Source organism: Dromiciops gliroides, chromosome X (genome assembly GCF_019393635.1).
Source record: "Dromiciops gliroides isolate mDroGli1 chromosome X, mDroGli1.pri, whole genome shotgun sequence".
Lineage (NCBI taxonomy): Eukaryota > Metazoa > Chordata > Mammalia > Microbiotheria > Microbiotheriidae > Dromiciops > Dromiciops gliroides.
The window spans coordinates 11,512,098-11,539,753 of NC_057867.1; the positions used below are offsets into that span (position 1 = coordinate 11,512,098).

At 46.8% G+C, this 27,656-nt stretch overlaps 1 protein-coding gene across 5 annotated transcripts in view; it reads left to right on the top strand.

The window, feature by feature from the left end:
- The window catches only part of PCDH19 (protocadherin 19), a 117,707-nt gene that overhangs the window by 46,821 nt on the left and 43,230 nt on the right, over window positions 1-27,656 (top strand). For 3 of the 5 annotated variants that reach the window (XM_043974203.1, XM_043974204.1, XM_043974206.1), the window contains 2 exons: window positions 17,435-17,493; window positions 25,894-26,042. In XM_043974203.1, coding sequence (XP_043830138.1) covers window positions 17,435-17,493; window positions 25,894-26,042 — 208 coding nt within the window. The remainder of the gene's footprint in view (window positions 1-17,434; window positions 17,494-25,893; window positions 26,043-27,656) is intronic. The other 2 variants (XM_043974205.1, XM_043974207.1) reach the window with 1 other exon arrangement.

Genomic DNA, 27,656 nt, shown 5'->3' on the forward strand with positions numbered 1-27,656 from the left:
CTAAGTCACTGTATTTCTCTTGGCTCCTACCGCAGCTATAAAGTGATAGGGTTGACCTACATGCCCTCTGAAGTCCTTCCAGCCCTAAGTCTGAGCTCCCATGGAGGGGATTAGAGAAGGGAGGTGGTGCTGGGGCCAGGCGTGGCCATGACCCAAATAGGCTCTTTAGCACCCTGGGCTGGTGGCTGTTAAGTTTTGCTTTTATTTTGTCACCTTAATCAGCCTTTATATATATTGCAGTCAAACCCAATTAATTGCACCTAACAGGGGAAAGGCCAGGCAGCATCTGCATTTTCAAGAAGAAACGCATTTTTCTGTACTTCCTGGGCCGTCCATGTACTTTCCACCAGAACATCTTGCCATGGTGAAGACCTTGGGCCAGCCATAAGGAATAAATAAGAATGATGCTCAATTAGCATATTTACTGTTTGTAAATTGCTGCTAAAGTGTGTAGCCACAATTTGTCTCTTGAGTATTTGAAACCCTTCCCTTCTAACTTTGCTTATGTCACAGTTGCCACTTTTCTTTTTGGTGAGGCAATTGGGGTTAAGTGACTTGCTCAAGGTCACACAGCTAGTAAGTGTTAAGTGTCTGAGGTCAGATTTGAACTCAGGTCCTCCTGACTCCAGGGTCAGTGCTCTATCCACTATGCCACCTAGCTGCCCCCTATGGCGATTTTAAGATTTGCCAGGAGATGGGCAAACATTGTTACCTTACAACAGGTACTGTCGCTGTTATTATAATGCTCATTTTATAGGTGGGGGAACCCTGCACATTGAGACAAGGGATGTGGGTAGGGCCTCAGCACCACTTGGGTGGCCAGACCATTCTGTCAGAGTCCCCCAGAGCAGCTCAGCCCTGGGGAGCCCAGTGTGCTCTAGGGGCTGCCATGTCCCCTTAGTGGCAGTAAAAATGAGGGAATGTACCTTTGGGATAATTTCCCCATGAACAAATGATCCTCAGTGGGCAAAACTGGTAGAAGATACTGTATTTTGATTGCAGTTTATCTCTAGCAATTAGAGATGAACAATTTAGACAGCAACAAAACCAGTCGTTCGCTGTGATGAGGCAGTATTTCACTGGGCTTGCTCATTCCCTGTTGTCTGGAACACTCAGTTGGATAAAGCATGTGTTTCCTTTTGTGTGCATACATTCTCTTTCAACAGAGTCACTCAGACCTCTTTCTTTCCTTAATGATGGAATATTGACAAGAAATGATTTGCAAAGACCATCTGCACCAAATTTTACTTTTCCCCTTATAAATGTGCATAGCCAAAATGGTTTTGAGCACTGTAATACGTCCCTGTTTGGAAATTTGGGGAAGGGATTCTCTGCCTGGTGTTTCAAGCCATCCTCAGTTCTGGTCTTGTTTCAGATAATGCCCCTCATGTACTGTACTCTCTGCTAATCAAACTGACTTGCTTGCTGTTGTTGCCTGGAAATGCCATCCCATCTCCCACCTCGGAGCTTTTGTCCAGGCTGTCTTCCATGTGTGGAATGCACTTGCTCCTTATCGCTACCTCTTAGGACCCCTGTCTTCCAATAGACAATACTGGTCCTCCCCACTCCCTCCTGAATTTATTTGGATTACTTTACAGATGCTTTGTGTTTATTTTTCTGTGAACAGGATGTATTCTTTACCCCACTCCCTGCCTCCTAGTAGAATGTTCTTCCGGGGCAGGGACAGTTTTTTGTCCCAGAATCCCCAGGGCCCAACATGGTGTTGTAGCACATAGTAGGTTGTGTACACAGTAGGTGCTTACTGAGGCTGTTGGCTAGCTCTGAAATGGGAGGGGGAAGGCCTGGGAGAAGCCTGGGATGAAGCGAGGTCCTCTCAGCCTGCAGTGGATAATGGCCCAGTGCCCTTTTTTTTTGGCTGGCCAGTCTCTAGAGCTGAACCATGTCCAAAGAACTGGGCTTCAGGGGCCCCAGGGCCTAGTGCTGCCTCTGTTGCTTACTTTACTGGGTGACTTTGGCCAAGTCTCTACTTCTCTCAGGCCTCTATTTCCCCATCCATCAAAGGGGAGACTAGGAACAACAGCCCCAACTACCTCCCCAAAGGGCTATTGTCAGTGTCCCAAAAGGTAATGTCCCTGATGGTGCGTGAAGAATGATAGTGATAATAATGATGATGGTGGACATTTTGATCACTTTTCGAGATTTGCAAAGCACTCTATGGACTGTCATCTTAACTGATCCTCACATAGCCCTGCAAGGTAGGTGACATTATTAGCCTCATTTTACAGATGAGGAAACTGAGACAGACATAGACATTAAATGACTTGTCCAGGGTCACTCAGCTAGTATGTGTAGGGGGCAGGACTGGATCCCAGGTTTTCCTGGCCCCAAGGCTGGCACTCAGTGCTCTGCCATACTGGCTCTCGGGTATGTTTGTGTATTTAGACACACATATAGGGTCTATATAAACAAAGGATGCCAGAGAATGTATGAGAGAGAGCTGGGGATGAAGAGAGAGAGAGAGAGAGACAGGGAGAGAGAGAGAGACAGAGAGAGACAGGGACAGAGAGAGAGAGAAAGGGACAGAGAGACAGAGACACACAGAGAGACGGACACAGTGACACAGAGAGAGACAGAGACCCAGAGAGACCCAGAGAGAGACAGAGACACAGAGGGGTGGTGGAGCATGCTGTGAGCAAGCCAGCGTGTGTGACATATGGCAGCAGAATATTGACACAGGCCAACTCTTAGCTCCCCCCAGAGCCCTGAGAAATGTTGAAACAGTACAATTTAGAGCAAAGCCAATTGCTTTTCTTCCAAGCATCTCAGAGGGATCTGCAAGCATTCTGTGTCTTCCTCTGGGGGCAGGGGTGGGGGGGGGTAGACGAAAGGCTGGATTGCCTTACCTCATCCTTCAAGGGAGCAGCAGCCATAGTTCGGTCAGCATCCATGTCCTGCTCCCTGTATTCAAGCCACCCTGCCATCCCAGGCCATGGCTCAGTGGGCTCAGCCTCCTTTGCCTCCCTCTCCCTATTCGCTCATCCCCAGGCCAGGACAAGGGAGCCATGTGCTGGTGAGAGGGGATGACCCTTCATCAAGCCATGGAGGCCCCTCTAAGCTGCTTGGGATGGGGAAAGGAAGGCCCACCCTGCTCTGGCCCATCTTCTACTCTCTTTTCTCCCTTCAGGATGGCTCATTTCCATCTGACAGCTCTGAATTATACATGGTAATGAGCTTTACTTAACCCTGGCATGAGGGTATTTAAAGCTAAGAGAGTCCTGTGACAGTTCAATCACAACAGAGCAAAGAGATGGGGGAAGGAAAGGTGCTTTGAAAGGCGTCTCGAGGACTCCAGATCCTGTCTTAGGGGCCGAGGGTCAGCAGAAGCCTGGCTATGTTGGGCATCCATTCCCACCTGCCTTGGCTCCTCGGCTCCTTCTGGTGCCAGGGAATCAGAAATTAGGGAAGATCTGGGTTCCATTCTTGTCTCAGACACTTAACTGTGTGGCCTTGGGCAAGTCATGTTGCTTCTCTGTGTCTTAGTTTCTTCATCTAAGGACTCTCCCAACTTGAAATCAGGGAAGCAAAGACAAGGAGTTCTTGAGCACTAGCCTTGCAGTGACTAGGGAAGGCTTCCTGTAGGAGATGGCAGCTGAGCTGAGCCTTGAGGGGACTCAGGGGGTCTAAGAAGTCTTTGGAGGTGAGAAGGGAGTGGAAGATCTTGAAAAGAGAAAAACTCTGGCCTGAGCCCAAGTTGGGCAGGAATTCCGTGGGAAGTGGGTGAGGGGCCATCTTTAGTTCATTCATTCATTCATTCATTCATTCATTCATTCATTTATTCATTCATTCACAACCCCAATGTTTGGGTGGTATCCTCACCCAATTCACAGAGAAGGCAGTAGGGGCCCAGAGCAGCAGTTTCTGATGTACGATTGTGTCTGTGTCCTAACAAATCTGACTTCTGGGGTATTGGGAAGGCTTCTACCAAGAGATGCTGGGAAAGAAGGAAGCTGAGAAAGGGCCTGGTGGGTACCTTGTAGGGATTCAATGATTGCCAACACATTGTAGTGTTCATTTTGTGTGTTTTGTGTGTGTGTGTGTGTGTGTGTGTGCATGCACACGTGTTGGGGGGACATTCAAGTTTGGAATCCTTTCTGGCTTTTGCTGCCGTGCTCTGGGCATGGGGGGGATGAAGGGCTTTGGGGGTTCCCCTTCATTATCCCTTACTCTCCTGGCATGGGAAATGTCTAGTTTCCTCCCCACCCTGGAGGAGCTTGTCATGTTGAAGCAGGCTGGGATTTTTTTCTCTCCAGTAGTGAACGATTCAGCTAGCTAGCCCTAATTGCTTCCATTTCATTGCATTTTCAAGAATCCTAATGAGGTGTGGCCTAGTGGTGGGAACCCAGGACCTGGAGGCAGATCCCACGTTGCAGGCAAGTCTCTTAACCCCTCCTGCCCCTTGGGGACTGGGGTTAATAAGACTTAAGTTAGCTGTGCATTTTTTGGGGAGGATTAACTAGTTAATGTTGGTAAAATGCTTTGAGGAAAAGGAGTGATCATTATTAGTGTGGTAATTACGTTTAAAAACGCAAATCCTCCTTTTAGGGCAAAATTAACAGGAGGCACCTGCTCCTCTGGAGTCCCTCAGCACAGAGCAATAACTAGGGTGGGGCAACGGGTGCTTTGTTCCAGGGCACTGAAACTAGAATGCCAAATTTAGGGGGTGCTTACAGGATTTCTAGGCCCATAGCAGCATTTAAACAATAGGATTCTGTGCTAATTTTAGTAAGCATATGGAGTTAAAATAGGAAGCTGGATGGTGGGCTGGGGTAAGCTCTTTTCCATATATACCCCTATTCCCAGTCCCTCTTTCCCACCTGACCAAGCATCAGTCTTAGCCAGTATCCCAGGGTCTCTGTCTCTTCCCTACCACCAATCACACAGGATGCAGACATTTCTAGTTCCCATTCTTCTTTTTTGTTTTGTTTTGTGGGGGCAATGAGGGTTAAATGACTTGCCCAGGGTCACACAGCTAGTAAGTGTCAAGTGTCTGAGGCTGGATTTGAACTCAGGTCCTCCTGACTCCAGGGTCGGTGCACTATCCGCTGCCCCCATTCCCATTCTTCTTATGTGCGTCAGACCAGACTACTTGAGAAATGACATTTTCCCATTTTATTTATCCCAGGAATAGCAGTCACCATTAGCTCCAGTTCCCAACTGGGGTGTCTGTTTTCTTCCCAACTCAACGCCCTCCCACCCCAGCCTCCCAGCCAGCAGCCTCCCATTTGGGCCTCTCTAAGGCTCAATAACTCTCATTCCTCCTGAAATCTATCTTTGTTTCCTGTTGTTGGGCCTGGGGGTTGGGGAGATCCCTTTGTAGAAGAGCCCATTAAATGCTCTGGTTTCTTTGGGCAAATGGGCAACTATGGCCCATAAAGGCCAAGTGTCGAGTCTGCCCTTGTTGTCTCCACCTCATCCTCTAACAAATTCCTGGCTGCTTGGGGAAGTAGAATTACAGCTTCCCAGGGCAGGACCGCCAACACTTCTGTGTCAGAAAGAGGCTTTTGGATCTGTTGGTCTCTGTTTGAAGATTGGGTCAAACCCCAGCTCCCCTCACCCTGCCTGCTCCTAGTCACCTCCCCTTGCCACCATCTTCTAACATCAAATGAGAGCAGGACAGGTAGGAGACCTCTGCTGATTCTTCATAAGAGGCAGTGTGCATAGTGGAGAGTGCTTTGGGCCCAGAATGAGAAGACTTGCATTCAAATCCAAACACTATCACTCACTACCAGACTTCTCCATGCCTCAATTTCCTTATCTGTAAAATGAGGGGATTGGACCCAGGGGCCTCCAAGGTCTCTTCGAGCTCAAAATCTATAATCCAATGACCCTGGGCAAGTCTCTTGATCTTTTCTGTATCTGTCAAATGGAGATAATAATTAAAATAGCAGAGATGAGCTAATGTAGGTCAAGTGATTGCAAGGCTCAATGTACCCTGTAAACATGAGCCAATCTTATTATTAGATAGGTAGCTTCTTGACCCATTACTGGCTGTGGGAGGAGCAAACCATCTCACCCTTCAGGGTCCCAGATAAATCCCCAAGGCTAGAAATTATGAAGAATGGACCACCTGTTTTAGTGGAGGGAGTTTTTGTATTAGGAGTTCCCCACACAGCTAAAATTGACCAGTTATGAATCCAAATCCATTGTAATAATGATGATGAGTGATCTCCCTCTGGGGTCTCTGCATCTCTTTGTTGCTTGTAAAGGACCTCTCCCTCTGTCCTCTTTACCTGGACCAGAGATTTGTAGCCAATCCCCAAGAGATGGAGACAGCCAGGGGGTTCCCAGGTGGCCAATGCTTTCAGTAGGACCAGCTGCCCTAGCTCTAAGCCAAAGACTCTCGTCACAATTAGAGGGTTCCCATGTTAAGCAGCCTTGGAGCCTGGGTTTGAAAGGCATTCATCATGCCTCGTTAAATTGGAAATTAGTACTTAAAAGGTCAGAAATAAATATTCTGTTTATGTTCTAGTGACAGCAAATAGAAGTGGCCCCACAGGGTGTGCCCGCGTCTCGGGCTGAGCTCATTGCAGTGGACCGAGACGCGGGCTTGGCTCGGCTGCCTGGTTGGCTGACAGAATGGCCCCCCCTCCTCTCCCTCTCTCCTCCCCTGCCCCCAGAATGAGGCAAGGTTTCATTGATCAGGAGCAGAAAGATGACTGACTGTATTACATCTCATTAGGAACCGTCAATAGGAGAAGCAAAGGCGCTTACTAGTCCCGACACGCTATATTATTATTCAGGTTTTTTGTTTTTGTTATTGTTTGCTTGTTTGTTTTCTATCCCACATATTACAGGGTTGAGCAACAAGCTGGCACAGAGAAATGCCTTCAGAAGGTGCCATGGGGCTGTTCCGCCTTCAACCTTTTAATAAGCTTGTTGCAGCAACTGGATCTTAAGTGATGTTTAATACAAAGAAGAGAATTGGGGTGGGGAATCGGTTTTGGAAGGGTGGTGTTTTGGATGGCAGGCACAGGGCCACCCACCAGCCTCCCTCCAAATATTTTGAAAGTCTTTTAAGCTGACATGCCTCCCTCAATAGAAACTCTGCTCTGCAGGCCGCCGGGGCTCCACAGCTGCCAAGCTGTCGAGAATTGAGGTGTCGATCAAGTAGGATCCATTGGAACATGGTGGAGAGCTTGTGCTCAGTCCGTCTTGGCTCCGGGCTGGAGGCTTGGCATGGTGGGGTGGGGCCCAAGGCTTTGCTTTCTAGTGTCTAGTGTAGCTAAGGACTCTTGGACGGTTGCTGGAGGAGACTCTCTTGCTTGATTTCCCCAACTGGAATCCCATCAAAGGGGATTGACCAAGTCTGGCCCATCTCATAAGGAATCTGACAAAATTCAATTCAGTACCTATTGTGAGCCTGGCACTGTGTGCTGACTTCTGTCCCTTCCCTTAAGGGGATTTTTTGGGGAGAACAACGTGCATCTCGATAAGTCAATACGATATGACTACAAAGTGATTTTGGGGTGGTAGACCATTATCACTTAGGGGATCGGGAAGAGCTTGATGTAGAAGGTGAGCCAGGGAAGACAGCCAGGTTTTTCAAGAGATGGAGGCAAGGAGGAAAGGCATTCTGGGAGTGGGCTACAGTTCAGCAGAAGGCGCAAATGCAGGAACAGGGAACAATGTCTCAGAATTGAAGCTCTTTGAGGGCAGAGACCATTTTGTTTTTCTGTCTGTCACTAGGACCAACCACATGATGGGTAGATAATACAGGCTGGACAAATACGCTGCCACATTTCTTATGAAATAACAGGTTTCGGACCAGAAGGGACTTCAGGGGCCATCGAATCCGCTCTTCCTCATGTTACAGATGATGAAATGATGCCAAGACAGGATAAGTGACCTGCCCCAGATCTTACTGGTAGCAAGCGTCAGAGGCTTAGCCAAGGTCCTCTGAAGACAAGACCGATTGCTCTTTCCTCAATATCATGCTGCTTCCCTTTTCATATCATCTTCCCAAATGGTCACCATTGCCCCTGAAATGCCATGTAAATGGTCACCAAAGATGAGCCAAGAGACAACCAAGAGGAAAGCAGTGCTGTCCTGCCTCCCAGGCGGCCCTGTCCCATCCTGACGAAGGACGGTGTGGGGCTCGGAGAGCAGCACTCCATCTCCTTTTCTCTGCTTTGTGTTTTTATTGCTGCCGTTCTCTCTGAGTCACTGTTTTTCACTAGGGCTGCAGCACTTAACTGCCAGTTTCTCTGGCTGTCCTGTGGGCACAATCATCATTACTTGCTCGTAAAGAGCTTTGATATTTGGGGATGAAAGGCACCGTGTGACTACAAAGTGGTCTGAACATGTCGCCCGTTTCACCTCTGGGAGGAGGATTTTTGTGGATGGTGCCTCCTGGGGAGAGTGGCTTCTTGGGGGAGGAGAAAGTTTGTGTGGTGATTGGAGCAGACCTTTCGGTTCATCTCCCACCTATCTGTCTGGTGGAAGTCTCCCTGATTTTATAGCCGTCCCTCACAACGGGCCCTGCCAGGCTGCTGAGGAGGCCTTTGGACCCTTGCTTCAGGATGTCAACAACCCATGCTTTCCATGACGTGGGCCTCTGCCCGCTGACACAAATTGCAGCAGTGCTGGTTTTGGAGTCAGAGGACTTGGGTACAAATCCTAGCCCTATCACTTACTAGCCGTATGACCTTGAGCAGCTCACTTCCCTGTCTGGGCCTCAGCTTTCTGACTATTGGCATAGCCTCCAAGAGCCAGAGCTTCCCTTTGTACCTTGGTAAGGCCTGGGAGGAAGGCCTTCTCTGCCCAACTTGAGTAGTGCCCAAAGCTTGAAGAGGGGCCAGGGAACTTCTGTGAAAATGGTACAATGGGCTGGTCACTGAGCTAGGACTTGGGGCCTCCAGGTTGTACCCATTCTTCCCAGTCAGCTTTGCAAGCCTTTGGCCATGTGGGGCTCCTTCAGAACTGCTTTTTGTAGAGACCTGGGCTGATACAGAGCTTCCCTTTGAAGCTGAATTTGGCTAAATCCAAGAAGAGTTCAGAGAAAGACACAGGCTCAAGCCAGATTACCTCATTCCTGGGTGGTGTGAGCAGCTAAATGGCCTCAGAGAAATTCCCGGGGGAGGGCGGGACGATGAAAGGCTGCCTTTAGTCTGGCATGCCTGGGTACTAGCCACGTGGCCCTGCCCAACCTTGAAAAGCTGCTGCACTTGTGCCCGGGTGCCACAGCCTCAGCGGCCATCCAACTCTATACATACCCCGCTGTTGTGGCTGTTCTTGTTTGCCCTTCGTTCTCGAAGAGGACCATGACACAGGGGTGATGTCATGATGTGCAGTGAGGATTTAAGTGAGGCAGGACTGTACCAGGTCACTAGCGTCACTCTCTCCTCCAGAGCCAGCTGGGTCCAGTGGCAAGATAGACATCAGGATGACTGGAGATGGCCCCAGATGTTTGAGGCAATTGGGATTAAGTGACTTGCCCAGGGTCACAGTGCTAGTAAGTGTCTGGGGGGAGATTTGAACTCAGGGCCTCCAGATTTCAGGGTCAGTGCTCTACCCACTGTACTACCTACTCAATACTTGGCAAGTGACCATCCAGTCTCTGCCTCAACAGCCCCCATAAAAGGGAAGCCAGCAAATACTTGAAATAGCAACCCCCCCTCTCTTCTTTAGGCTAAATACCCTCACCTCCCTGTTCTGGGAAGCTCACCTTCTTTCATGCAGCCCCAAATCACATTCAATTTTTTGGCTGTCACGTCTCCCTGCTGACTTGGATCAAATTTGCTCTCCACTTAGACCTTGAGATCTTTTTCAGAAGAAATGCTGTATAGGCATGCCTCCCTCATCTTGTACTTGGAAGGCTGATTTTTGGAAGCTTTTTTTACCCTGTGTGGGCACATGATCATGCATTTCCACGTCCATTCCCAGAGAGCTAATAGGATTGGCAAAATAAAACAGGTAGACGACACTCACCCAGTGGGACTAGAGGCACTTTGGTTATAATCGGATCTTGGCTTCACATTTTCCTTTGTGGGTAGAAGAGGGGAAAAGGGGGCAGCTAGGTGGCACAGTGGATAAAGCACTGGCCCTGGATTCAGGAGTACCTGAGTTCAAATCCAGCCTCAGACACTTGACACTAGCTGTGTGACCCTGGGCAAGTCACTTAACCCCCATTTCCCCACAAAAAAAGAAGAGGGGAAAAGGCCCAAAGGGATGGAGAAGAGACATGGGTCAATTCTTTTCAGAAGAGCACCTGTCTCCCTTGCCTGGAGAAGTAGACCTTTTTGAGGAGAGCAAATTCTGTGTGTATGTGATCTCATATGGGTCCCAGAAAGGTAGACTTGTTAGGAAGCAGCCCCTACCATGTCTGGTCTGGCCAGAGGGCAGCCTGTGTGGGGGGAGTTGTCCTTTGACTTTGGGCAAAATCTTAGATGATAATGATGAGTATTGTTAGAATTTTTCAAACATCCGAACCTCTGATTTGCATTTGTTGTGGAGGAGCCTCCAAGCTGCTACTAATGAGGATGGGCATGTAGGGTGCAATTGAACATTCTTTGAGGGCTGCCCCATGAAATCCAATAAACTTTCCAAGTCCAAGCTGATGGTCAGCCAGCAGCTCATCTGAAAGGTATCTGGGCCTTTGGAGGTCTAGAAACCGAGTCAGCGGTGTGATCTAGCCACCACCTAAGGCCCTAGCTGTCCAAAGCTGCTCATGAATGAGAGAATTGCTTCCAGAAGCGACTCGTTTGTGAGCTGACATGCTGGCTAACAGCCATATGGGATTCCCCTTCGAAGCTTGGAAAGGGACTCCCTTAGAAGCTTCTAGAAGCCTTGGAGAAAAGCAGCCAGCACTGTGGGAGCCAGTGACTCGGGCCTTCTCTCTGATCCTGGAAAGCTCTCATCCTTCCCCTCATTAGGGAATGTATGTGGTCAGGCATGTCCATGGCCAATCCCAGAGATGGGGCAGACTTGATGGGTTTAGCTGGGCAGGGAACGGGCTCTCCTACAACTGAGGCAGAGGTAGGAATGAGGGTTATCTTTCCACAGAGATTTCATATGTTCATTTCTCCATGTGTTGGGGCAGAGCAGGAAGACATGAAGTTATGAGACTTTTTAGTTGCTTGGACATTTTGAAAACTATCCCCAGCTGTGTAGGTCCCTAGATTATGTTTATTAGGCTCAATTAGAATCACTGGATATGGTAAATTTAAAAAAATTACTATTTTGCAACCGCCAGCAGCAGACTATCGATTATTTGGAGCCTCCCTCCAGGCAAGCTGTAGGGTATGGCCAAGCCTCAGGCTAGGGATCCTGGACCCCTTGTAACCAGGAAGGTCAGTATGCCTTGGTCTGCTGGGGAGAAGAGGTAGGGGCAGGTTGGTCACTGCCTGGGGCTACCAAGCCCCACTTTGGACACTCACCTTTAAGGATGCCTAGGAATGTCTTTGTCCTGTCTCAAAGATCTGCCCCCCCCTCCACTATGCTAGGTCAGGGTGTTACAGAATTGTTTGCTGGAGCTTAATAGGGATTCATGTAAAGCTTTTTTTTTTTTTTTGGTGTGGAGGGCAGACCTGTCCTATCTTTGGTACAGGAAGCCCCTGAGGAAGAAATTTCTTAAACTGCAATTTATAATCTTATAGAGTTGCCTGCAGAGTCTTGTGGGTTTGCAAAAGTGACTTCATAGACAGAAGATGGAAGAAAGCAGTTTGTCTGAAAAAAAGGCACTATGAGGTCCCGGTGTGTTTTGTGTAGCTAATGAGATCATAGGTAGCATTATTCCACATCATCCTCAACACACCTGCCAAATCAGTCTTCCCAAAGCATGGGCCTGACAGTGTCTTCCTCTCTTCAAGAATATTCAGTGGCTCCCTATTGTCTCTGGGATAAAGTACAAATTTCTTATCTTGGCATTTAAAGCCCTTCACGTTACGGTTTCAGTTAACCTTTTGTAGAATCTTAAGCTTCATTTTTTCTTCTAAAAACCATAACTCAAGATGAAAGGGAAGGGGAATTATTAACTAGGTAATCTTCAAAGAGCCACTTCATTTGGGATCAGATGCAATGGGTCCAAATTCTGCTTCTGCCATTTCCCAACCTATTTGGTTTTACTCTACTTGGGGCCTCCACTGCATTCCCAAGTAACTGGATTTTAACTAGAACAAGGAGCTGGGGAAAATGTACTGGCCAATAAGAAAATGCCTCTTCCGGACATTTTAGACACATTTTCAGATTAGCCTTGGATTTTTCAGGCTCACAAGTCATGCTTGTCTCTTGATTGTGTTCTTGTGTTAACCTGGCCGTCTCATTAGAGATGGGGACTGTTGCTATTGAAATTAATGTGACATTTAGAGAAAATTTCCCTTCTCAAATGTTTCATGCTATTTGCCATTTAGAGTACTTAGAGAGGGGATTGAGGTAATGTCAAGCAAATTTTGATCAAATCAGCTGAACCAGGAGACTACACTTTTATGCAAAAAAGAAAAAAAAAGGCCTTCATTTGTCTTCCTTTTCTACTTTGATCTATATTGGGTGGGACGGCAGGGTCCCCCAGTGTCAGAGCTGGAAGGGACAGCAGAGAACACCTGGCCCTGCCCACACCTGGGCAGGAACCCCACCCCCCAACCCTCTCTTAGAACATCCAGCCTTTGTTTGGAGGACACTTCCTCCCCCATTTCACCTTGGACAGTTCTCATTGTTGCCAAGGTTGCTTGGTTTGGTTTTTTCTTGATATTAAGTCTTAAGTCAGCCTTTTTTGCAACTTCCATCCGTTTCTACTCGTTTGGCCCTCTGGGCCAAGCCAAACAAGTCTAATCTATCTTTCCCATGTCAGTCCTTCAGATTCTTGACAACAACTATCTTATTTCCCCTTCTCTAGGCTAAACAGCCTTAATTTCTTCAACCAAGCCTCAAGTAGCAGTTTATCAAGACCTTTCCCCATCCTGGTTGCCTTGCTCTAAATCAGGCGTTCTTAGTCTGGACTCTATGGACTTTGTTTAAAAAATATTTTGATAACCTTACTTGAATAGAATTTGGTTTCTTTTGTAAAACTCTGAATTTTTTGTTATGCATTTAAGACCATAATTCTGAGTAAAGGGTCCGTGGGCTTCATGAGACCCTGGTCCAAGAGGCTCCTGGTCTAAGTAAGGTGAAGAAGCCCCAGACTAGAGGTTTTGCAGCTGGTTACTGACCTCTCTGATCTGTGGCCTCTGGAACTGACTGTGCTACTCCTCATGTGTCCTGATTCCTGAATTCATCAGGACGATTACTCTTCTAGTTCTAGGCACTTTCATAATGAAGGCTTTGTTGAAGGGAGATACTTGGAGGCCATGTATCTAAGTTGTAGAGTAGAAATGGAAGAGTTGGCCAAGGCAAGTCTCTAGTTGTGTTCAGCTTCTGACAGCTGAGCACATCTGATGCATGCTCAGTGCCAACTGACCAGCACTCCAAAGAAGGGATAAATCAGCAGGCTCTCATCCCATAAGCAGGCCTAGTACATGTATTCTCCTTTCCACTCTGTGCCTGTTAGTGAAAGTCTCATTTGAGTGTAAACCAGAGGTATCCAACATGTGGCCTGGAGGCCACATGTGACCCCCAACACTTTCAAATGTGGCCTGAACCAGATTAAAATGTAATTGAGAAATGTTTAACAAAATAAATAAGAACCTAATAAAACATTTATAATTATACTTAATATGTGGCCAGTGGGGATCCTTATATGCCAGTTAGTGGCCCTTATTTCTATTTGAGTTTGACATCACTGATGTAGACCATGGGCTATGACCAGGAAATAAGGGGTATTTGCCTGTTTTTCCTCATATGTTGCTAGAAGTATTGTTGGTGACAGGCCTGAAGATAAGCTTTCTCCTCACCCTCACCCCCACCCCCATCCCCACCCCCTTCCTCAAGATCTCTGGATTCCCTTCAAAGTGGACCCAGGCTGGAAAGTCTTCACATATGAAGATGTACACATGATCACTGGAGGTCGGCCAGTACGCTGGCCAGTATTTATTTGGGGGGGGTGGAGCAATGAGGATTTAGTGATTTGCTCACACAGCTAGGAAGTGTCAAGTGTCTGAGACCGGATTTGAACTCAGGTCCTCCTGAATCCAGGGCTGGCGCTCTATCCACCGTGCCACCTAACTGCCCCCTGCTGGCCAGTATTTTTGAAAAGGCTGTCATGTGGAAAAGGTATTCACCTTGTTTTGTGTATCTCTAGAGCTTCAGAATAGAAGAAATGGATGGAAGTTACAGATGTTAGGACAAATGAGTTACTCTAAGATAGCACAGGTGACTTTTAGAAGCACTGTGTCTTCCCTTACTGGAGATCTCAAGCAAAACTTCCATGCCCACTTGTTGTGTATAATAGAGAGGGGGTTCTGGGTTCAGATATGGCTTGGACTATATGATCTCCATGATCATGCTATTCCTGTATTTCTGTGGTTTCTCCAGCTCACCTCTGGGGCCCTCAGTGTCCTCATCTGTAAGACGAAGGAGATGGATGAGAAGATCTCTAAAGTCTCCTCTAGCCCTAGCTAGATACATGATTGAATGCCTGCAGTTAGGGAGAGAACATAAGTCATTTCTATGGTACACTTCTGTCTGTCTATCCGTTTTTCTGTTCTCTTTGTCTGTCTTCTTTCTCCCAGGTTTCTTCCTGTTTGGAATATTCTCTCCAGCATTCTTTTTTTGGTTTTGTTTTGTTTTTTGTTTTGTTTGTTTTGGCAGGGCAATGAGGGTTAAGTGACTTGCCCAGGGTCACACAGCTAGTGTCAAGTGTCTGAGGCTGAATTTGAACTCAGGTCCTCCTGAATCCAAGTCCAGCACTTTATCCACTGCACCACCTAGCTGCCCCCTCTCCAGCATTCTTTTTTTTTGCAGGGCAGTGGGGGTTAAGTGACTTGCCCAGGGTCACACAGCTAGTGTCAAGTGTCCGAGGCCGGATTTGAACTCAGATACTCCTGAATCCAGCGCTGGTGCTTTATCCACTGTGCCATCTAGCTGCCCCCCTCTCCAGCATTCTTAATCTAATATGGCCAGGGCCCCAAATGGCTCATAGGGAGGCTGATCACATCCAAGTGGTTTGGCACTCCCCTACGCTGAATCTGGGGTTTCAGGTTTAGGAGTTCTTGCATGGGCCTTGGCAAATGAGGCTGCTGCACGGAACCTGGTAGATGTGGTTGAGATTTGCCTCTGTGACACCAGCCCAGAATACAGGCCTAGCTTATCCCTTCTGAGTCACTAAGCCCTTTAGCAACCAATGTTGAAATGCAGAAGCAAGGATACAAAAAAGGCCAGGGCAGGGAGCTTCCAAAGTGAGTCTCCATAGCAGTACTCACTGTGTGCAAGGATAAGCTGAACTGTGCTGAGTGCGAGACAGGCTCCCCCAGCTTTAACAGGAAAATAGGCCAAGGTACATTTGAGTGAAGGTCCTGTTTACTCAGCTGAGACCATGCTGTGGGCACTCTTGATTTATGAGCCAATCCCAGAGGCGTGAACTCTTCTGGCTTTTGGGTGGATTTTTCTTGCCCTGGTGGCAGCAATGACAGCATGATTTCATCTTCTAGAGTAATTCATGTGGGAAGGCCATGGGAGTAGATATTTCTGTAGAGAGAAGGATGGGTTCCATCTTTCCTTGGCTGATCTGCCATTCAGAATGGGGAGCATGCACTTGTTCCCTTGCCCCATGGTGGAGGTAGGGCAATGTCTGGGTAGGCCCAACAGGAAGCCCAAACTCAGCCCTCCTGAAAATATACCTCAACACCCCTCCTCCAACCATTGACCCCAAGACTTATCTAGTATTACCCAGGGCCTCTAGTTTGAACATTACTTAGGGTTGGGACTACACTACAGTATGTGTATTTGGTGTATGGTAGGGGGTGGGAGGAGGAGTGGGGATGGTGGAAAATGTCCCTGAGAATTGGGGCCTGGCTCCAGGTGCAGTTTTTGCCCTGGGTCCTATCCTTTGTTAAGGCTGGCCTCCTTGGACAGATATCAGAGCAGATCTACCTGGAATGGTTGCCACCAAATACACAGTGAGTAGGGAAACCTTGGGGCACAAGGCCCAGTGGGCTGAGGCTGAGATCTATCCCCAGTACCAAGGGCCAAAGATCCCAGGACACTATGAGATTGCTGCTACAGAGGGAAGAGAGAGAGCAGTGGTGAAGGGGGAGCTCACATGGGATACATCTACTAGGGCAGGGGCTGAAGTGCCTTCCATCTAGTAGTATCTCATTTTCACTATTTTTGCTAACTAGATGTTCAGATTTCTTTTTCTGACCTGCTGAAGGAGTCTAAGTACTATTGGTACCCTGGGGACAGAGGCCCAGTTGTCCCACCCTAGGTATAGTTCTAATGTCTTGATGGCCTTTCCACCCCCCTTAACACACATACACACACCCACATCCATATCCACACCCCCCCACCCTACACACACACACACACACACACACACACACACACACACACACACACACACACACACACACACCTCTTTTATCTCCCAGGCATTCTGCGGTAGCTTTGTTGAAAACTGTTGCTTAGGAAATCTCTGTGAATTACATTAGAAGGTGGTATTTTAATGATGGGCCTCCAGACAGGGTTTTGCTTGCTGATTTCCTGTTTCACATGAAAGACTTGAGGACCTCCTAGGGACTGCTCTTCACCCATTCCCCCACCCCCGTTTTAGGCTGTTTGCTTTTGTATTTGTGATAAAATGAAGTTCTTGCTACATTCACATGGGTACAGGTGCCAAGGAAGATGGGGAAAACAGGGGCCCCAGCAGGGGACCACCTTTGCCACATTTCTATATCTATGGAATAAATATTTTAATGTGTTAATTATTTGCTTATAGTAAAAAATAACTTTGAACTTATAGTCAACTTGACGGGTGCAGAATTGGGCCACTGGGGAATGGGAAGCAATTAGTTTCAGTAAAGGTTGTGGGTCATGTTGCTTCTTCTTCAGGAAGTAGTTTGTGTGGTTCCCATATGCATCCATGTGTCAGCTCTGTTAGACTCTTGGGCATCCTGAGAAGGGTAACCAGGGTAGGGAAGGGTCTGGAGTCCATGTCATACAAAGACTTGCTGAAGAGCAGGAAGACGTGTTCTTTTGGTCCTAGATGAAAACAATGAGAGGAAATTGTAGATATCAATGTAGGCTTAGGTGTTAAGAAAACAATGACAATAACAATAATAACAACAACCCAACCACCTCCATCAGAGCTATCCCAGAGGGTAATAAGCTGTCTGCAGAGGTGGAGGGCTCTCCTCGTGAAGGATCTTCAAACAGATGCTGGCTTTTGTGGTTATGGGTTGGATTCAGTGACCACGGAATGCATTCCATTTCGGAAATCCTATGCTTTGGGGGACTCATTGTGGTATAGTTTTAATTCATGGCAGGAAAACAGGATTCTTCTCCATCTAATGGTTTTTGATCTTTTTTCTTTTCTCCTCTTTTTCAGAATGAGAACTATCCCTACGAGGGCAGCTATGCGAACAACCGAGCCCACATAATTAAGAGGTATGTCTGAGTGTCCATTTGCTTGCCTCCTCTACCTGCCTGACCTTGACCTCCTTCAGCTAAGTCCATGTCTCCTTTTCTCTCCTTCCTCCTTTTGTCTGTGCCAGTCGATTTTCTGCAAAAATGAAAACAGATCATTTTGAAGTAAGATTTAAATCCCCTGGCTTTAAGGAAAGGGAAGCCTGCTTTGGGGATGTTATTATCTCATGTGGAAACTGCCAGTGAGGTTCAAAAGATCAATGTTAACTCAATGGCTCTGGTATTAATTTTTTTAAAAAACCAACTCTTTCCACTACAAAACCCAAATTGAAATAAACCAGTATCTGTATGAACAGGAAAGGAAAGGAAAGAAAACTACTTTCCACAGTTCAGTACTATTACCATGAAATGCTTTGGTTTGGAATCTGCACCCAATGCTGGTGCAGGAATGTAAAGTGGCAGGCCTCATTTTCCTCATCTGTTAAGGCCTTGTATGGGTGAGTGCTGTGGAAACCTTAAAGTAGTAAGTCAATGTGGTTATTGGCTAGGAGGCAGAGCCATTGAGACCATAACAGTTAACACTTATATAGCACAAAGCACTCAAACGTGTATGTAAAAATTATCCTAAAAGTGGATAAAATGTGCAAAGTGCTTTATAATTTGAGCCTCACACCAACCCTATGAGATAAGTACTATAGGGGTGAGATGTCTTTAGTGTGGATCTATGAGGTCAATGGTAATTGGTAATGGTAATTCCTAGTGTGGAAATGTCATCTTCTTTTGCAAATATGTACTTCAGTTGGGACACATGGTTTTAGAGGGTTGCCTGGGTCACTAAGAGGTTAAGTGACCTACCCAGGGATATATATGTGTCAGAGGCCAGACTTGAACCTGGGTCTTCCTGATTCTGAGGCTAGCCCTCTAAGCTCTATGTCATGTTGCAGCTCACTAAAGAGGATACGATCCCCATTTGGTGGCCCAGGCTCAGGGATGGGGAGTGATTTGTCCATAGTCACACAGTTGGTAATTGTGCACAGAATTCAAACTCAGTGCCTGAGGCTAACTGTCTCCCCTCTAGCCCAAGCTACCTCTATGTTATGTATGAGACCACTGGGTACTACAGATGAGAAATCCGGAGCTGAGAGTAATTGATTGGTGGTGGGGGGGGGGGGACAAACACAGACCCTCCAAAGGTAGCACTGGGACTTCATGTTGTAGATTTGCAGTTTCATGTCCACAGTATATGACCTAGGGTGGAATTCTACGCATGCACGCTCAAGAGTGCCCATGTGCACATATAGGTACGTCTGTGCATTTATGCTTTGTGCATCTGATTTCAGATACAGTTGTGGAGGGTGCAGAAGTCTACTCTTTTATTGGTGCCAGTCCCATAAATTTATATTTCCCAAAGAATGGGACTTGAGGGAGCGACTGGCTTGTTGTGTAAGCTGCATTAATTCACATTTAATTTAATTCACAACACTGAGCTATCCAGTGAAAAGAGTGTAGGTTTATCTGTGTTAGAAGGGGGTTGCTCACCCAAAGAACACAAGTCACCTGATCGATTGCTTGAGGAAATCTCTTAGCCTAGAATCACTCGTTTATTTATTTATTCCACCCCAATTTTGGAAACTCCTGCTATGTGTCAGGTGTCAGGGTTACAAAGACAAAACCAAGCTGTCTCTTCCCTCAAGGAACTCCCATTCTTCTGTACATAACTAATTAAAGACAGGAGTTTATAATAATCCTGCAGTAAATCCACGGTAGTATCCTGGAGAGGAGAGGGCAATGACAGTCAGAGTGTGGCTGGGACAATTGGGCATCAGAAGGAAAGGGGTTGGGGGCAGCTAAGTGGCACTGCAGTGGATAAAGCACCAGTCCTGGATTCAGGAGGACCTGAGTTCAAATCTGACCTCCGACACTTAACACTTACTAGCTATGTGACCCTGGGCAAGTCACTTAACCCTCATTGCCCCACAAAGAAAGAAAGAAAGAAAGAAAGAAAGAAAGAAAGAAAGAAAGAAAGAAAGAAAGAAAGAAAGAAAGAAAGAAAGAAAGAAAGAAAGGTTGCTGGGCCTCTAGAATCTGACCCCAAAGATGTGACATCCACAGTTTTCTAGCCTGTTGGTTTAGTGATGACGAGGTGTGTTACATTTGCAGATTCCAAAGCTTTGCCGGACAGACAAAGTTGATCTGAACCTCTCTGCCCCAGCCCCCAAACCCAACCCTCAGGCCTCCACACAAAACATGCCCCTTCTCAGGAAAGCTGCATGATGGGCAATTGGGTTTGTAGCCTGGAGGCCTAAAGGGGAAACATGGGCTTGTCCACTAGCTGACAGGGAATGAGGCCTTTGGGGCTGTCATTTTGGAAAGCAATCTCTTCTCTGCTGAGAGCACTTACTAGCCTTGTAACTCAGATTTCCTGGGGGCTTCAGTAGGTCTTGAGGCCCAGGAATCTTGAAGATGGGGTTCAGTTACAGACTTCTGAAGAGCATGGCCTTGCTTTGCTTAGCTGGCAGGGGGCTGAGAACCTCAATTCGCTTTTCCTAGCAACTCTCTTCAGTCCAGCTCTCCCCACCCCACCTGAATTCTATTCTTTCTAATATTAATCATAACGATAAGCAACATTACAATAGCACTTTGAAATCTGTCGAGTCCTTTGCAAACCTGAGCTTGTTGGTACCTCACAACAATTCTGGGACATAGTTCCTACAGAAATATTGTTGTTGCTATTATTTCCATTTTGTAGATGAGGGGTGTGAGGCTCAGATAAGATTTGCCCAGGGTCACACAGCTTGTAACTGTCAGAGGCAACATTGGAACCCAGATCTTCTTGGTTCCAAGTGCAGTGCTCTACCCATTGCACCACCCATTGTAGACTGGAGAGATGAAGTGGCTCAGCCATCTTACCACTTGGATTTGGTGATGAGTGAGGCTCTACCATAGCTCCAAAACTCACTAGAAACATCCTCTTTTAATTATTCATGGGGATCATCCAGTCCAAACTCCTCATTTTCCAGAGCAGGAAGCTAAGGCTCAGAGGTGTTAAGGGCACACAGGGAAGAAGTGACAGACAGTTGAACCCCGGTCCCAAATTCCAGACTCAGTGTTCATTCATTCTGTCTTCTTGGCCCGTCTTTATTTTTATTTTTCACCCAAACCTGGACTGGGCCTTAAAGTTCTGCCAATGGACAATCTCTCCTGATACTGCCTGAAATCAAAGTGAGCAGAATTTTAGTTAATTGAAAAGGAAACATTTGAGAGGTTGGAGAAGCATGCATTTTTTTAGCTTCCCATTTGTGGGACAGCAGAGCTGAAAATGGTAGGTGATCCACTTGGTTTCTGTGGAAGTACTGCAGGGCTTGGTAACATAATGAATCTGGTTCATGTCCTTCTTTGGGGCTCTGAAGCCCTGGGTCTTCTCGAGACCCAATGATTGGGGACAAAGTATTTTGGCAGCAAAGTTCTAGGGAAACCTGCCTGTGATGGCTTGCAGGGGCTTTCACATTGCATTTCAAACATTAAATGTGTGGAAGAGGTAGGAGAGTAGGGCCTAACACTGAATAAAAAACCCCACAAAGCTAAGCATGATCAAACAATGCTGTGGTGGTATTCAGAAGCCACTGCACTGCGTGTGGCCTCCTTCAGACCCATTTCCATGGGTCGGAAATGGTCCCTTACGAGGTAAAGCTGAACCCCATCACTGCATCCTCATCTAAAGATGTCGATCTCCATTTATTTTGCATTAAAATACAAATCTGGCCACCTTTGAGGATGGATCTCCTAGCCCTTCTCACTTATGGCCCCTGTGGGTATGGGTCCTGGAGCTAGTTCCTGAGCCTCAGCAGCTGACGCTTCTCAAGCAGCCTGTCATCTCAGTCAGTGACCTTGGTCCCATGACCTATTGAGGGTGTCTTTCCCTAGCACGACTGGACCTTCCTCAGGGAGCTGGCCAGGACTTGGGGGTAGGAGCTGATTGTTTGATGCCTGAGCCAAGTGGGGTGGAGTCCCCTACCCTGACACATGCCAGCCCTGGGTTCTGGAACAAATTATTTAACCTTACTGAGCCTCAGTTTCCTCATTTGGAACGTGGAGCTCCTAATGCTGTCACTGCCTGCCTCCAAGGGCTGTTGCAGGGACCAAATGAGATAATGGCAGTGTAACCTTCTTAAAGCGCCATGTGACATCTCCAGGGCCACCAAGAGCCCTCCAGGAAAAGCAGCTCAGAGGGTCCATGTGTAAGATTGATTTCCTTCCTGCTCCTCTGAGTGATGAAGCCCATTAACAGCACTTTACACCTGTTGGGAAAGTCCTCCATTCTCTCCTGCGGTGCCCTGATTGGGGAGGGGTAGCAGGCAGGGCAGTGAGCTGCAGCTGGAAGGAAATTAACCAGGTGGAAATGAACAAGGCAGTGAATTAGTTGGGGCGGGGAAACGGGGACACTGGCCTCCTGAGCCAAGGAATGGGGGCTCATGTCCCAAGTGGTTTCAAGCCCTCTAAGGCTTTAGGATGCTACAGATTTTCGGTGAGCCCCACAATAGCCCAGCAAGGTAGGGAATGAAAGTGAATATCTCATTTCCAGATGAGAAAACTGAAACTCAGCAAAGTTAAATGATTTGCCCAAGATTCTGTGGCTAGGGAGTGAGTGTGTGTGTGTGGGGGGGAGGGCCTAGCTTAGATCTCCTGATTCCAAGGAGAATTTGGTCCAACACTCAAACCTCTCATGTTGCTCAATAGGGTACCCTAATAAGGTACTTGGCACCTATTTTGAATGAATGAATGAATGAAAGGGAAAAGGAAGCTCTCAGAGATCTTTGATTAATAGTGTTATCACCCAGTTGCACAGATTCTAGAATGTTAACATTTGAAGAGAGCTTTGAAATCATAGCAATCTGACCTCATCTCTCTAGAGAGTGAATTGCAAGCCCCTGAAACTCTCTGCCCTATCCTGTACCCACCATTCAGCTCTCCATTGACCGTGAGATAGTCTTCAACTTTAATTCTTCAGAGACTGTGGAATTCTATGATTTGCAGTCAATGTAGCATCACTAGAAGAATATTGATGCTAAAGAGATAAATTCAGGAGAAGCTTGGGGCTCACTTAAAGCACTGTCAAATTTTCCCCTTCCTTCTTTCCTTCTCCTGTTCATACCTGGGCCCAGCTCATTGTTCATTTGCAGTTTCTGCCCAAGATCTATGTACCAGCGGACTTGCTCTATGGCCTGTCCATCCAAATATGTATCATAATCTGGACACTAGGCATTCTTCATCCACTTGGATTCTCTTGTATGGATAGTTAGGCCAAACTCTTTTGAGTGATCATGGATCTCATTTAGGAGGCTCTAATGGTTTTCTGGGCCTTGATGTGATCAGCTGTTTGTCACCTACAAATAACTATCTAATCTATCTATCTATCTATCTATCTATCTATCTATCTATCTATCTATCTATCTATCTATCTATCCAAATGTGGACTTGATCACCTAGAAAGACTTGGCTTCTTCCTTTGGGACCCTGATATGTTGGACAGGATTCCCTCTAGCTTAAGGCTGAATCAGTGCTAACATCTGACTAATGGGTTTTCAAGGCTTTCTTCCCCCAGGAGACATACAGGCAATAAAGAAAATGAAATCAGCAATTTTTATGCTGGACATAAATTGTTATTTGCTCAGGGTATTTGCCAGGCTGCTCTATAATTTGCAGCATCTTTCCTTCTAGGTCTTAACAAAACCCTACACAGCTCCATTCATTAAGCCCCAACTATCCTTACAAGATGAGGGCAAACGGCTCTTATTTGGGCAGATTGGCAAGAACTCTCTGCATGTGAACTGCTGCAAGATGAACTGGTGTTGATGGCCACTCCCTGCTTTTGCAGACATTCATCTCAAGGACTCCCACTCCTGGACTTCCTCCTAGTAGCTACTGCTGGTTCTTTGCTTAATCAGACTGTCTCCTTGTAATTGTGGAATCCCCAGTTAGCACCCCTCTGGCAGGACCCAGCGTATACAGTTGTAGAGAGGATGCTGGGTTCCAATCTAGGCTCTGTGTGACTAGGCATGTTCTTTCTCTGGGTCTCAGTTTCCTTAGCTGTCAAATGAGGAGGCTGGATTAGATGGCCTCTGAAATCCATTTTAGCTCCAATCTGTAGAATGCATGATGTTCTGACGCTAACGTTCACCATATCTGTTTTTATTGCTGTATTTGGTTTCTATGTCACCTTCATTTCAGAATATCCCTCCTTACTCCCCTACCTTCTGAGCTGGCCTTTGTGCCAAAGAATTCTTAAAGATGAGGGAGAAAGAGCAGGTCAGCAAAACTAATGAATGTCCCAGTAGATTCTGATATGAAACGTAGGCTCCTTGAGGGCAGGAACTGTTTCATTTCTGTTTTTGCATTCCTTGCACCAATGGGACATAGTAGGCACTTGTTGTTGTTCAGTCATGTCTGACACTTTGTGACCTCATGGACCAATGCTGTCCATAGAGTTTTTTCACAAAGATACAGAGGTTAAGTGATTTGCCCAGGGTAACAGCTAATAAGTACCTGAGTCCAGATTTGAACTCAGGTCTTCTTGACTCTAGGCCCAGTGCTCTATCCACTGAGCATCTAGCTGCCTCTTAGTAGGTACTTACTTAAATGCTTATTGATTGATAAGTTACACAAAATATTCCACTATACCAGGAAAGAACCTCCAACTTGGCAAAGAAGGGAGAGTTGTATTTTCTCCTCTCTTCTCTAGGGCCAACCTTGGTTATTATAATTAGATAGCTTTCAGTTTGTTGTCCTTTCCATTTTCATCACTGTAGTCAGTCACTGTGCATATGGTGTTCCTGGTTCTGCTTCCTTCATTCTTCATCCATTCATGTAAGTCTTCAAGTGCTTCTCTGCATTCTCCAGGTTCATTGTTTCTTGTGACACAGTAATTGTCCATGGCTTTCATGCACCACAACCTATATGGTCATGCTTTGCTCCATAAGGACCCACTTTGTTTCCAGTTCTATGTTACATTGCCCCATTCTTAGATTGAATGATTAGATTCCTTTTTTTTAAGTGAGGCAATTGGGGTTAAGTGACTTGCCCAGGGTCACACAGCTAGTAAGTGTTAAGTGTCTGAGGCCGGATTTGAACTCAGGTCCTCCTGACTCAAGGGCTGGTGCTCTATCCACTGTGCCACCTAGCTGCCTCGATTAGATTCCTTTTGACCCTCAGTAGAGGGTGACCATGGCTCCATTGTATCAATCCCACTAACTGAATGCCACCAACCCAAGCCCCTTGGGAGCCAGGCCAGTTGGAGTTACAGGTGGAGAAGATCAAGTGGAATTAAAAAGTCCTCTCCACAGTGGAGTCTAGTGGAACTCACTGGAATTCCCACATGTGCCTTGGCTTATGTGAGTGTGCCTTCTTCTCTAGTGGGCCTTTGCTTTTTCCATACTGCCTGGGAAATGGATTCCATTACCCACTAGTTATTTCAGATGTATAATTGATGGTATATGGCACAGCTAGCTGGCATCCATAGCAGCATGGCAGGTGGGCCCTCCTTGGATAGACCCTATGTTTTCTGTAAGGCGCAGCAGCAGCAGCAGCAGTGGTAGCAAGGGCCACTTCTCGGCAGGGGCTACCTTGGTGCCTTTTATGTCTGATTGGGTTCACCCAAGTCAAGAGACATTCACCTCAAATTCCCTTGAACTGAAAGTTCGATTCAGCAAGCATCTATTAAACAGTATGGAGGAATACAATCAGGAAGTCATGGCTTCAGATCCTGCCTCTGCCACATGCTGGCTGTGGGACCCTGGGCAGGTCACTTACCCTTATGGTTTGCTGGGCCACTCTCTAAGCTTAAAAGTTATAGAGATGTTGCTCACCTCGGTATTTACGCCAGGGAGTTCCCTATTGCAATGAAATCACAGGTCATGACCCAAATAAATGCACCAGGCATGATGGGAGTCACTCTGTCTCTAGCATCTGCCCTACCTTTCCCATACCAGGCTTCTCCCTTCTCCCTCTCATTTCCTTTTTTGCTTTCAATGTGCTGCTCAGTTAAAAAGCTGACCCCAAGTCCCCATGCCTCCCTTCCTTTGGTTTCCAATTTCTCTCCCCTATCCTCCTTTTTTTGGAAGAGCAGCAGCAATCCTTTGTGTGAGAATGAAACAAATCCTGCTGTAATTCTCCCTTTTTGCAGCGATTGTTTCAAATTTGTAGGGAATTCTAGTTGCCTATAGGAGTGCATTTGAAGCTGAATGAATGAAAGGGCAAGCTTGCCGTGGCAAGGGTAGCTGAGGCAATTCGGAGTTGTAGCTATTAAAGAGATTCCCCATCTGAGGGCTGGCCTGGCTTCAGGGCTATGACATCATCCCCAACGCCAGGAGACCTGCCTGGTCAGCCCTGCCACGAGAGTCAATTACTGTTCTTTGTCCAACCCAGCAGCTCCACATTCAAGGACTTGGAGGGAAACAGCCTGAAGGACAGCGGGCATGAGGAGAGTGACCAGACCGATAGTGAGCATGACACCCACCGGGGCCTGTACTGTGACACGGCTCTCAATGACGTCCTGCATTCCAGTGCCGACCATGGTAAGTGCTGAGTGGGCCCCAACATCCCCCAGATATCTCCACATCCTGAGAGTGTCTCTGTGCTCTGTGAAGTGGCCTGACAAGTGTGGGAGTCACTAGGGAGGCATTGAAAAGTTTTGTGGGGTCCTTGGGAGGAACCACACTCTGGCTCCTTATGGGGGGGGGTAGGCATAAGGAATGTAGCTGGGCACATTGACCGAATGCTTCTCATTTTATAACTGCATGAGGCACAGAGCCACAAAGACAGCGCCCTCTTTGCCTTTGGATTCATGGTTGAGCTGAGTAGAGGATGGTATTAATGAAGCTAAAGATGGAGGCTCTCTCCCCATACAGAGCTAACGGTGTTTCACATGGGGAGAAATGTGTTCTAGCCTTCTCACAAATGCAGATAGGGAGCGGGGAGGACAGGGGATAGACACAATGAAAGTGGGGCAGGTTCCATGAAAACTATCTCTCATACTGGGAAAATCCCTTAAAGCCCATAGCCTCCCCATGGAGGACTAGCATCTTCACATGGGAAACTGGGCCACAATCCCTCAGCAAGGGCCACAAGGCAAGCCAGGCCACGCCTCTGAGCTCAGATGAACTTGAATACAAAGGTCACTTTTTAAACGTTTAACGGATGCAAATATACCAAGAAAAGATCCCTTCCTTCTCAATTCAGAGGTTGGGCTTCAGCAGAGTCCGAGGAAGCCTGGAGATCTCTTGAGAGCATCCAGGCTGCTGAAGGACTAGAGGAGGATGGGACAGAATATGGTTATTATGGGCTGGGCTTCAGTTCTTTTTGTTTCCCTGGAAACATCATTTAAAGCTTTTGTTTTGATTTCAAAAATGAAGCCAAAGGGAGAAAATGAAGGGTGTTCATCTCGACAGTAAAAGGTTTTCTTTCCAAAGTGGGGAAATTAGTTATCATAGATTCTCTTACATGGGTTTTAACAACCTCCCCCAAACAAAAAAGAGCTTCTCTTCCTCCCCCACTTTGGAAAAAAATATAGAAATCAGTAACATAGAATGGTTACCTCCCCATTGGCTTCTGCCAACTTTCCTAATTGGTCCGTGGTTGAATCAAATTGAATTGAGAAGGTACTTTCCACTGAACCTTACCATGGCTAAAGAGGGGGAAAAATGAAGCATTTCGATAACTCTAGAACTGGAGTAGGGCCAATTTCATTCTCAGAATATGGCATAGGATTCGGCTGGATCTCTATTATTTACTAGTTGTGCATCTTAGAAAAATTATTTTCATTGATATCAAAAAGGTTTTTTGTTTTCTTAAAAATGTATTCTGCATTGGAATGAGGCCAAGTACAGACCTATTCTTTATTGGTGTCCACTTATCATCCAGCTGGGACAACAGAACCATAACTAGGGTGGGGTGATCAGGACTTTTTACCAGGGCACTGACATTCAGAGAACACTTGCTCTTAAACCAGGAAGCAGATGGCCATTTCCACCCACCCCCACTCCCACTCCCAACTTAGGTGAACTCTTCCTTGGCCCTCCCAGTCCTGTCCTCTTTATCCAGGCTCCCAGACCTACCCCTCCCCGCTCAATGAGATTTTGTATTCCAGGGCCCTGCCTCCTCACTGCCTGAGTTGAATTTGCCTGAACATT